The sequence below is a fragment of the Hypomesus transpacificus genome, chromosome 15, assembly GCF_021917145.1.
Source record: "Hypomesus transpacificus isolate Combined female chromosome 15, fHypTra1, whole genome shotgun sequence".
NCBI lineage: Eukaryota > Metazoa > Chordata > Actinopteri > Osmeriformes > Osmeridae > Hypomesus > Hypomesus transpacificus.
In genome coordinates this window covers 11428499-11439842 of record NC_061074.1, presented here as the reverse complement: position 1 = coordinate 11439842, position 11344 = coordinate 11428499, and the positions used below count along the sequence as shown (strand labels likewise).

Genomic DNA, 11344 nt, shown 5'->3' with positions numbered 1-11344 from the left:
CAATTGTTTTCATAAATTCCTTCATAAAACACGCATTTCTTCCATGCAAAAAAATTGCATTGAAGTTTGATTCCATGTTTGATTCCAGTCGTATGTGAAGAACATGAGGTGGTGTTTATCACGACTCGTTTTGAGGAGGGTTGTCGTTTGTTTTGGGGTGACTTGTCCGTGTCCCAGGGGGTGGGTCAGAGCGTGCCTACCTGGTCGATGAGGGGTCGTCTGTAGGGGTTGGTCTCCAGCAGCACGCTGGCCCACAGCTCAGCGTCCTTGCGCTTGACCAGGTAGCGAGACAGGCTCTTGAACAGGGAGTTCTCGTTGCACACCTGCGTCAGGTGACACAAGAGAGGTTAGGATTCAACAGGGTGGCCTGTGGAAGCTCCCAACATTTTGCAAAATAAATAAATAATAATAATACTACTACTACGATTTAAAAAATCCACCCCCCCCTCACTCACGTTGATGAGCTCCTGGTCACACTGTCCCCTCTCGTAGGCCACACAGGCCAGGTGGGGGTCTCTCTTCTCGCAGTACTTGCCCACCACGCGGCTGTCGTAGAAGGGGTTCTCGCGCAGGAAGCGCTCCGGGTTGTTGTTGCTGTCAATGTAGATCTTGGCCAGGGCATTGTGGGTCGCCGGCTCCTCCAGGCCCTCGGTGGGTGCGAGCCTCCAGCCAGGGCAGGAGCAGCTTCAGTCTGGGTCACACACACACACGTTTTGTTTTTTTCATTCAAAACGAAGGAATTGATGTCCCTGCTCATTCAATGTCCCTGTCCTGGTTCGCGTGATAGTAGAACAATAGACTGTGCCTCGACATTTTTAGGGATCTCATCAACGAAGGAGTCCGATCTCTACTGCTCCCCTAGTGCTTCACCTGTTTCTCTTCTCCACCTCGGCCACCAGCTCGTCGGTGGAGAACTGGCCTCTAACCACCATGATCAGGTTCTTGATGACGTCCTCGGCGCAGTCCACGTCCAGCAGCCCTCCGATCACCACGGGCAGGCGGCTGGGGTTCACCTGTAACACACACACACACACGTTTGTTGCAGCAACTGGCTGTCAAACCTTCAGACCGCACCCCATTTTGGAGTATGTAAATCTCCTGTCTTTGAGCTGGTTCACCGATGATTCCAAAATGAGGGATTGAATCCTTGACGAAGGACATCTGGTACAGAGAAAGAGGGGGCAACCAATGCACGCCAGCGCCCAGGTGTACCTTCTGCACGTAGATCTCGATGTACTTCTGCAGGGTGTTGCGGTAGAGATACAGCACCAGGTCGTGGACGAAGTCGAAGCGGTCGCACACGATGATGAGCGGCAGCTGGTCCGTCAGCTTGGCCTCCTGGGAGGAGAAGAGACTTCCGTCAGATCGTGGAACAGCCCGGAAGCCTCACCGGGTCTCGTGCGCTTGCTCGACGTGGGCTCAAAGAAGGCGGGTTTCTGTTGGTTTATTTGACGTTGTGAAAAAGGGATTTGGGTTGTCTGACCTTGAGGAAGTTCTTGACGCGCTCGGGGTCGTAGCAGTTGCTCTCGCGGCAGATCCTCTCCACCTCCTTGATCTGGCCCGTCTTGCAGGCCGCCTGGATGTACTTGAAGTGGACCTCCGGGGTCCTGGCTGAAGTTCACGATGGAGCCCAGGAAGTAGAACAGCCCTGGAGGGAACACAGACACACACACACGTAAAGAACCGCGTTCATCCCTACGTCGAGGCTGTAGGCTAAGGTTCCCATCACATCGTGTGCACTGTAAAATGACTAGAAGGGTTAGACTTTTGAATCCCCTCTCCACCCCTACAAGTCCTGTCACACTACATTATACCTATCAAAAATTCAATCTACAATATATCCCAAAACCAAGCAGAAATGCCCTCAAAATGTATCTCAAAAAAAGGCCTCTTCTGGCTCTAGAATGGGCCTTGGAGACTGAAAACCAGTCCCCCGATGCTCCCCAGAGGAGAAGGAAACCTCACCCTCAAAGCTCTTGAAGGACTCGAACAGCTCGGTGAGGGGACTGCGTGGACAGCTGCTCGTGGTACTTGGACGCCACCTGGACGCAGATCTGCAGGTTCTGCCGGATGTTGGCCGACAGCATGGCCCTCAGGCACTCCAGGGAGTCCTCCACTGACAGCGAGCCAAAGAAGTTCACCAGCCACTGAGCGAGAGAAAACGCCACACACAGACGCTGTTACAGAGGGCGTTTGCGTCATTAGTTTGAGCAAAATAAATAAATGCCAGTCGAGGAGATGGGAACATCCTGGCTTCACAGCCGCTGCCGTAATATGTGTGTGTGTGTGTGTGTATGTGTAGTGTCAACAGTACCTCTGGGTTGAGCAGGTGTGTGTGTAAATGGGGTACACTACCTCAAGGTTGAGCAGGTGTGTGTGTGTGTATATGGGATACACTACCTCAGGGTTGAGCAGGTGTGTGTGTGTGTATATGGGGTACAGTACCTCAGGGTTGAGCAGGTGTGTGTGTATATGGGGTACACTACCTCAGGGTTGAGCAGGTGTGTGTGCACCACGGCCCGCTTGATGTCGTACAGGTCGGTGTAGTGCTCCAGCGCCCTCTGCAGGAGGCCGGCCTTCTCGCACAGCTGGGCCACGTGGGCGCGGTCGTAGTGGGGTGAACATCTGGTTGCCCAGGATGGCGTCGGCTACCTGCGGGGGGGGGGGGGGGGGGGGGGGGGGGGGCACGGGGCGGACCACACGCTCAGAACACACACAGGATACAAGCCAACGAGGCAACATGGGATCACACACTGGTTAAAGCCCATCTCAGACGACTCAAACAAACGTCCCTTATACGTAGCCAGGATATTGAGAGTGTGTGTGTGTGTGTACCTGCGGGGCGTGGACCAGGTTCATCTCCAGCAGGCGGGTCTGCAGGGGCCCCTCCATGGGCCTGTTGTTCTTCAGGGCGTCCAGCAGGAAGGAGGTGCACTGCTGGATCAGGTTGTACTCCATGAACACGTCCACGATCTGGACAGGGAGACACGTGTTAGTCATGGCGTCTGGAGCTTCAAATCAGTATTACTAATTACAGGGAGTCTAAACGCATTAGAAGAAAATAGAAATATAAACTTTTAAGGCCAGAGAGTTTTGTTTTGTTTGTTTTTGTTTGGGGGGGGGGATGCTAGGTGTGATTTGGTGTAGGTATCCACTGTGAGAGCTCTGAGCGGCTGGGGTTGGCCGGCCCTCTCTGACCTGGGTGATGTCGGCCAGGGGCTCTTCGTCCTGGACCAGCATCTGGGAGAACTGCAGGCCCTGCTCCGGACTGATCCGCATCACGTTCCTCAGAAGGAAGATCCAGTCTGGGGTGTAGCCCACCTACAGGAGGAGGGGGAGCAGGTACCAGAACAGGGGAGGAGAGGGAGGAGGAGGAGGAGAAGAGGAGGAGCAGGAGAGGAGGAGGAACACTTTAAAAACACCCAATACAGGGCTTTTCAATAACAACTGCTTTTTGGGTTGCTGTGAACAAGAGACTTTTATTTCCCTCCCCAAGCGCTTAAGTAACACCTCCCAAAATTATGAATTTCACCAAAATATAAGTTTCATGCCATTTGCTTGTGAACTAGTGTTTATACAAACCTTTTTGGCATAGAGGACTATTTTCTGAAACTGTCCGGTCTCGGCGAAACACTGGATGACTTTGTTGGGGACGTTGGCCCTCAGGTACACGCTGAGAGCCAGGGTGGGGTCCACTGACTTCACCAGGTCCCCCAGCTCCTCTGAGCACTCCAGCTGCACACACACACACACACACACCACTGATTAGTATTACACTTGAACACATTTCATTTAAGAACTGGAATTTTCCAGGATGTAGTGACGTCTACACTTGAATCACCCAAGGCGGCAAAGGATCAAGGCCCAAGCTTTAGCTGAAGACTAGATTCAGAAGCCCCTCTTCAAAGCCTGAAATGTAACATTCCTTTTCGCTCGGCTTTAAAAAAAAAAAAAAATTAAAAAAAATGATTGGATAGGTGAAGAAAACGTGCTTCTCTACAGAGCTGGTAACAATCTAGTTTGACCAGATCTGAGAGCGAGAAAGAGACAAAGGGACAGACAGAGGGAGAGAGAGAGATACAGGTAGAGAGGGAGGGAGAGACAGAGGGAGAGAGAGAGAGACAGAGGGAGAGAGACAGTGAGAGAGACAGGGAGAGAGAGACAGGGAGGGAGGGAGAGAGATACAGGGAGGGAGGGAGGGAAAGAGAGACAGGGAGGGAGGGAGAGACAGGGAGGGAGGGAGAGACAGGGAGGGAGGGAGAGACAGGGAGGGAGAGAGAGACAGGGAGGGAGAGAGAGACAGGGAGGGAGAGAGAGACAGGGAGGGAGAGAGAGAGACAGGCAGTGAGAGGGCTGTGGCTCTCCCACCTTGTCCTCTTTGAGCCACTTCTCCAGCAGCTGCTTGCGGCCCTGCTGCAGCACGGGCCTGCACAGCTCCAGGGACTCAAACTTGTTGAGCTGGCCCTGGTCCAGCAGGATGCCAAAGTACTGCAGCAGAGGGGAGGTCTGGCCCGGCTGGGCCGGAACACTCTGGAACCTCCGGATGGTGTCCGGTGTGCGGAGGATACCCTGGGAGGGAGAGGGGTGGGGAGGTTAAAGAGAAAGAAGGGAGCATGAGAGAGTGGGAGGATGAGAATGAGTGTCAACAATAATGACGTTGGCTCGTTTTTTTTTTAATTCACACACAGTTACATGTGCTGTGTTGGAATCCACCAGGACAAACGACCAAAGCTTCATGCGTTAACACGTTTATGACACCACCTCAACGACGTCAACGCCAAACGACAGCATAGCACCGTCGGTGCAACAACTCGACCGCGAAAATCCTTCTAGCGAGCGCGGGGGGAGGCTGGGCGCGTGCGCAGACTGCGCCGTCGGCGGGGTTACCTTGGGCGCGTTGGCGGCCACCTTGGCGGCCTCGGAGTAGTTCCCGGCGGCGAAGAGGGTGTTGAACTTGCGGGCGAACAGCTCCTCGGCTCCGGCCAGGTTGTTGCGGACGGCCATGCGCAGGGCCAGGTCGGGGTTCTGCAGCACGTTGGTGATGTAGGGGATGATGTTCTCCTCCTCCACACACACTGAGAGCACCTGGACACACACACACACACACACAGTTAGTGGTGAACTACCGGCCGTGTTATTTACATTTACATTTTGTCATTTAGCAGACGCTCTTATCCAGAGCGACTTACAGTAAGTACAGGGACATCCCCCCTGAGGCAAGTAGGGTGAAGTGCCTTACCCAAGGGCACATCGCCATTTGGCACAGCCGGGAATCGAACCAACAACCTTCTGATTGATAGTCCGACTCCCTAACCGCTCAGCCATCTGATCCCCGTTATCGTCAGGGTTTGCCACGACAATTTTTGGCACTGGAGGTGGCAGAACGGCTTTGCGAGATCAAAGCCATTCTATTCTCGCCTTCCCCCCTCGCAGGTGAAAATGGAACGAGATAGACGCGCGGGTCTGAATTGGACCTGGTCCCATTCCTGAAATGCACAGATGGCAAATTCTGTGGCACCGAGTGAGGCCCGGCGTGTTGTGCGAGTGGGTGTGCATGTTACACTGGGACACGTTGGGCTAGACTTCGGAGCGCGGGAGCCAAGGGCGGTAAGGAGATTAGGATGCCCGGCGGCTCAGCCCTCGCACGCAGCTCTCAGCTGGTGGCCGTGGAGACGGCGTTGTTGTTGGCAGGGGTTCCCCCTCGGCCAAGGTTGTCCTGTGACGTGGCTCGAAAAGGCACGCGAGGACGAGTGTGCGTCCACGCGTGAAAGGCACACGACATGACAGCGTGCGCACACACACACACACACACAACCCTACCAAACGGCCCCTGGCAGAGGCATGAGCGGAGCCATCGCACGGGCTGCCTGTTTCGGGTTATTTCCGAAGCGGCTCTAGAACGAGCAGCTGGATCAAGCGTCCGTCCGTCTCCATGTCATGCCGCCGTAGGCATGTTTGAATGGGCAAGTCGATTCGATGATGCACGTCATAATATCATTCAATCAACTGGCCCCTTTGACACACCTGCCCCTCCAAGAAAGACCCACACACCTGTGTGGCCCCAGACCCTCGGAGCTCAGGCTGGGACAGGCTCGCGCTCTCTGGCTCTCTCTCACCTGTCCTTTCCTGTTGACCCCGATGATGCCGGCGGTGGGCTCGTGGGGCGCCGTGACGAAGATGGTCTCGCCGCTGATGCGGTTCATGTAGATGCAGGTGCCCGTCTCCAAGTCGTACAGGTGGATGTAGCCGTACTTGGTGATGAGGAACACCACGTCCTGCTTGGAGGAGATCTGGAGGGCGGGGGGGGGGGGGGGGCAGGGAGCAGAGAAACAGAAGGATGACTCTGTCGTTTCTCCCTGAGAGGGGATTGGAAGAGGAGGTCCGAGGCTTTGGTGCCAACCAGGCATTACGGATGGGCATGAATTAGTCTGTCGCAAAGGCGTTGAAGCCGGTTTCTGGGTGTTTCCGAGCTGCTCGTTTACCTGCATGGCTACGGGGAAGTCGTTCTGGGCCTCTGGAGGGAAGAAAACATCCACGGCTTTCTTAGGAAACGGCTGGTTCCCCGTCGGAGGGGTCCCCACTTCAATGATGTGTAGCTGGGGAAAAGAAATCGAGTGAAGATTATTTGAAAACAACGATAACACAATAGGACAAACTCCAAGACAGTCAATGGTCAGATGCAAAGCTCCTTCGATTTTTTGGCAAGCAACTCCTCCTCTCCATCCTTCTTTTCCAGCCCAGACGTGCTAGGATGAGTCATACCTTTCCTCCAGCCTGTCCCCTCACTGCGAAGCAGAACAGAGTGGACTCCTCCGTGTTGCCCTCCATCTTGAACTGGGCGAAGCCGGCGGCGTGGCCCTCGATGGGCTGGGACACCTTCCTGTCCACAGAGTACAGCTGCATGGCCCCCACCACACGGTTTTGCTAAAAAATAAATAAAAAAAATTGAGATATTTGTGACGTTGTTGCATTTAATGCGGGATGTATCTTTTTTTTGTGTATTCAGGTGTACTTATTTGATAGTGACAGTTAGAGACAGGAAAAGGCAGGGAGAGAGGGGGTGACATGTAGGAAATGGCCCAGGGCGGAATGGATCCAGGACCCTTGCAGCAGGGCCTCAGCCCAAATTTGTATGAGTTCTACCACGTGAGCCACCTGGGGTGCCCCCCCGCTGTGATACAGTTGGCCGTAAATTCAAAGTTTAGTCGTTGGTAATACACGTATTCATAATCTGGAAAATTGTCCCCTCGACATCTCAGAAAATACTTCTGTAGCGCGGCAGTAGGGTGAGAATTCACACACCAACTCGTACACGAGACAAATCCTAAATGTGCTTTCGAAAATGTGCAACACGACGGACAACATCGCTTCATGAGCCCAAATGATGCCCATCTGTCCACTAAGGTACCTGTGCTGAGATGCCAATGAGGAGTAGCCATTTCTGCTTGGCGTCAGTGCGGTAGTTGATGATTTGACAGCCTGCCAAGCTGGAGTGTCGGTCGAAGACTTTGACTGGCTGTGAGTCGCCCTCCATGCTCCAATGGTAGACGGCATTGTCGGTCACCAGGGCCACGGTGTTCAGGGAGATCCACTTCCAGAAGGTCACGTCGTCCGTCATGGTGTGGGCCTTCATCTTGCTCTTCATCTCGATGTTAAAAATCTGGAGAGTTTTTGCGGCTGAAAAAAATCACACAAGATTCAGTGGTTGAGAATCGATTCTAGCGCTGTCTCCCTCCTGACTAAGCGTGCGCTACTACACGACAACACACAAACAACCAGGCTTCGGGGGTCAATGAAAGTCTGATCATACCAAATTCCACTTGTTTTGAGAAATGTTGGTAGTCGAGGCTCAGTGTGAATACCACCAAATGACCAACATACAAGACAACATTTGCCAGGCAGAAAGCAAGACCCACAACAGACAACCAAGTAACGTGGCAACATCTGCATTCAGTTTCTCTCTGTAAAAACAGGTGTCCGGAGACAGGGGCTAGCGAGCAGTCCTGAGGGGCTAGCGAGCAGTCCTGAGGGGCTAGCAAGCAGTCCTGAGGGGCTAGGGAGCAGTCCTGAGTGACTGGGTGAGGACCTGGACTAGCAGCCCCTAAAAAGGAGTGCCTGAGTGCAGTAACCAAGGCTTTATTTGGTTGACCGAAACCATGAACTAGCCTAATCCCTGACTGCTCTTGTATTTACCATGATTCAGCCCATTCATGACAGAAACAAAACAGTCCATCTTACTTGTAACTTGTTAGTTCTTTTTTTTTCAGACCAAATAGGAACCATCTGAGGCATGATGAATCTGAATGTACTGGAACTGGAAGTACCTTGCCTATGCTAATGTCATTGTTATTTAGATTCAGCGGTCTTAAACTTGCAGCTGCCAGCCTGCCACTTAGTGAGAGTTTGGGTGTATGATAACAACAAGATAATAGCTTAATCCAGGGTCAAGGGACTTAGGGTCTGAATGCAGATTAGCAAAATAAGAAAACACCAACCGATGATGATGAGGAACTGGAGAGGGGATGCACTCAGAACCATTCCATGACACCATTTCAGGCTTACTCATTCAGAGGTGATAGAGGAATTTCTCGTTGTTGACAACTGCCCGGGCAAATACTTGGACCAGCTTTTGCAATCGTTTTTACGAATGGCGACAGTTTCTCAAAGCATAACCTCGTCGGGAGGGCATCGACATAAAGAAACAGGGATGCCTATCAAAATTACGGGTTGCACCTATATGGGCTGGGGGAGGTTCTCCTGTTGTGTGCATTTGATAAACAAACTGTTGACATCAGTTGAGCTACTATGCTCAGGCAATTTGACATACTGTACAACACATACACAAACAGGGGAGGGAGGGGTCTCAGAATACACTGTACCACCTACAGAAACGACTTGACTGTCCTATCATTAAAGCAAATTCAACGCTGTTTTGCAAATACGATAGATAAGGGCAGATGCCTAGTGCATAAGCTTAAATTGTGTAAGCTACTGTAATCCTGTGAGGTAATGAGTGCTAGACTCAGAAAAGCTGACAAATATGTTGGGTGGCCAAGGAACGCACCAAAGGGTAATCTGAGGCCAATTTATTTGGTAAAAGGGTCTGAATGTGATGTCTAAATAGTACAGGCTAATCGATTAACGTAAAAACTGCACCGAGTTAGGACTGATGCAGGTTTACCCTACACTGTGCATTTATTTGCTTTAACGCTCATTTTACAGTTCGTCTCTTCCCCCTGTAATTCCATTATACACCTTATCTTCAATAATTATACCAATAATGTGCAGCCATTTCAACACAGTGCATACAGCATTACACTTCCACAACTCATGATAGATAAAGTTCAACTCACCGTCTGCAAACATATAAGAAAGCCGTAAGAAACGAAAAAAGAGCAAAAACAAGCAAAAACAGACAAAGCATTCATGATAGTAAGACAATTTAACTCAAGGTCTCTCCTTAACAGTAATTATGTAAGGCGACTATGGAAAAAATTGACAGTACTGTACCAGGACCAATTTTTACAAAACATACGGAAATGGCTAAGCCTCTACATGTAAATATAAAAAGTGAAGCAGACTTTGACAGCCCTACAACTTGCTGGCATTGACAAACAATTTTCACAATAGCCTTTATGTTGGAACAGCAACAAACAGGGATGGCTGGCCAAAATCACACAAGGTCAAGTTTGTAAACCAAAATTTCGATGCACTTAAAAACAATGTTAAAAGACATCAGGTTCAGGTTCCAGACGTGTCTTAACTTACCTTTGAGGGCAATGACTTTGCTGGCTGGATTCATGATGGCACTGTCTGCAGAGATGGGCCTGCGGATGGGTGTGTTGGGGTCCGCCATGTCGATGATGACCACTTGTGCCTGTTCACCCACCTTCTCTCTAATGCAAATGAACTTGTCAGACTCCATGGTCAGGGTGCTGAAGCCAATGTTGGCCGGGTTGATCCCCAAGTTCTGGAGCTATGAGAAGAGAACAAGATTTGATTGAATATTTGCTTGAGCATGAATTGGGTATGGTATGGACTTCACACGATGGGAACTTCTTCTGACTCATTAAGGATAAGATGTTGTTAATAGAATAGAGAATATCATTTTAAGCATGTATTTTGATAATACTTGCTAACGGGAAGGGCACATGTGTTAGGATCAACTCAAAGTACAATTGGTTGGATACACCGGTATACCTAGCAAGCTAGACTTTTTGTCTTCATCACTAAACTAGTCTGTGAGCGGCGTGAGAAATGGCTCACTAATCTGTCCTTCGTTCTCATCCTCCGAATATCAAACGGATGGTTTGGCTAACTACAGAAGCTAATTAGATGTCTACGTTTACACGTGTACTGTTATTTCAATGCATATCAATAGCTACCCATCATAATACTATAGTAAATAGGGGAGGTCATTCGCTTCGCTGCGGCGGGTGTGTTACTAGCCATGCTAACACGTCAGACACTAGTAAGCTGCAAAACCGCTAGCAATCGGGATGGGTATCATGTTAGTCTAGCTGTATAGCTAAGATTCTTTCTTAGCTACAAATAGTGGAATAAATCATGTACCTGCAAGTGCTCCTGGAAGCGAATAGGTAGTATTTGAGCCATTATGATATTCCTCTGCCTCTTCGCAGTCCTGAAATTCTAGCTTGACAGCTAGCAAGTTAGCACCGTGCCAGCTACGACCTCCTCACTGTTTCGTTGTAGGTCGGAGTTAGACAGTGATGATTTCTGCACCTTCACTATGATATCGGAAGTCTTTTTTTTTTTTACGTGGTTCGAAAATCGTATATTAAATATGCAGAGAGTGCCAGCCGAATGTGTATTTTCTCCACTGCATCAATCGATAGCAGTGGTTTCGGCACTGACTGATCTCCAGTCCAAACCCGCAATGGCGGAGGAAACTGCTGAGAATAATTTCAAACCGGAAGCAGCTGGGCCTGGGGACCTCTCTAGAAGGACACACAATGATCGTGCCACCTGCTATTTTATATTTGCCCTTGACCAAAAATGAACCAATACTCTGCTGTTTCTGTTGATGTCACCCACTTTGTCACCCGTTTTTAAGATGACGTTTAATACAAGATTTATCTCGAATATAATATTTACATTTTTGCCACATCATTCGCTTTGTACGTCAGTTCCGGATTACTCACACGTTTGTTTAAATGAGACGGTCGCTGGTGTTTTTATGTTATTTTGTGCCCCCATGTTTAATTCATTAACTTTCCAGTCATGGCTTGGAATGGTTTGGGATCTTCCATGGCTCTCGATTTGCATACATATACATTCTATCCGTTTCTAAATACTTTTTTTTTTCGTCGGCTTATGACCTAGT

General features: G+C 50.3%; 1 protein-coding gene across 1 annotated transcript in view; it reads right to left on the bottom strand.

Annotated features, from left to right (window-relative positions):
* LOC124477600 (clathrin heavy chain 1-like) overlaps positions 1–11238 on the bottom strand; it is a 22497-nt gene extending 11259 nt beyond the window's left edge. Inside the window, 23 exon segments of the mRNA XM_047035501.1 lie at positions 201–323; positions 456–650; positions 652–691; positions 871–1013; positions 1213–1338; positions 1484–1603; positions 1605–1648; positions 1966–2002; positions 2004–2147; positions 2487–2615; positions 2617–2652; positions 2836–2973; positions 3199–3321; positions 3583–3735; positions 4369–4569; positions 4888–5085; positions 6117–6290; positions 6483–6596; positions 6763–6924; positions 7409–7677; positions 9354–9356; positions 9769–9976; positions 10573–11238. Of these exon segments, the coding sequence (XP_046891457.1) occupies positions 201–323; positions 456–650; positions 652–691; positions 871–1013; positions 1213–1338; positions 1484–1603; positions 1605–1648; positions 1966–2002; positions 2004–2147; positions 2487–2615; positions 2617–2652; positions 2836–2973; positions 3199–3321; positions 3583–3735; positions 4369–4569; positions 4888–5085; positions 6117–6290; positions 6483–6596; positions 6763–6924; positions 7409–7677; positions 9354–9356; positions 9769–9976; positions 10573–10614 (2922 nt within the window). The 5' untranslated portion in view covers positions 10615–11238.
* Between the last annotated feature and the right edge of the window lie 106 nt (positions 11239–11344).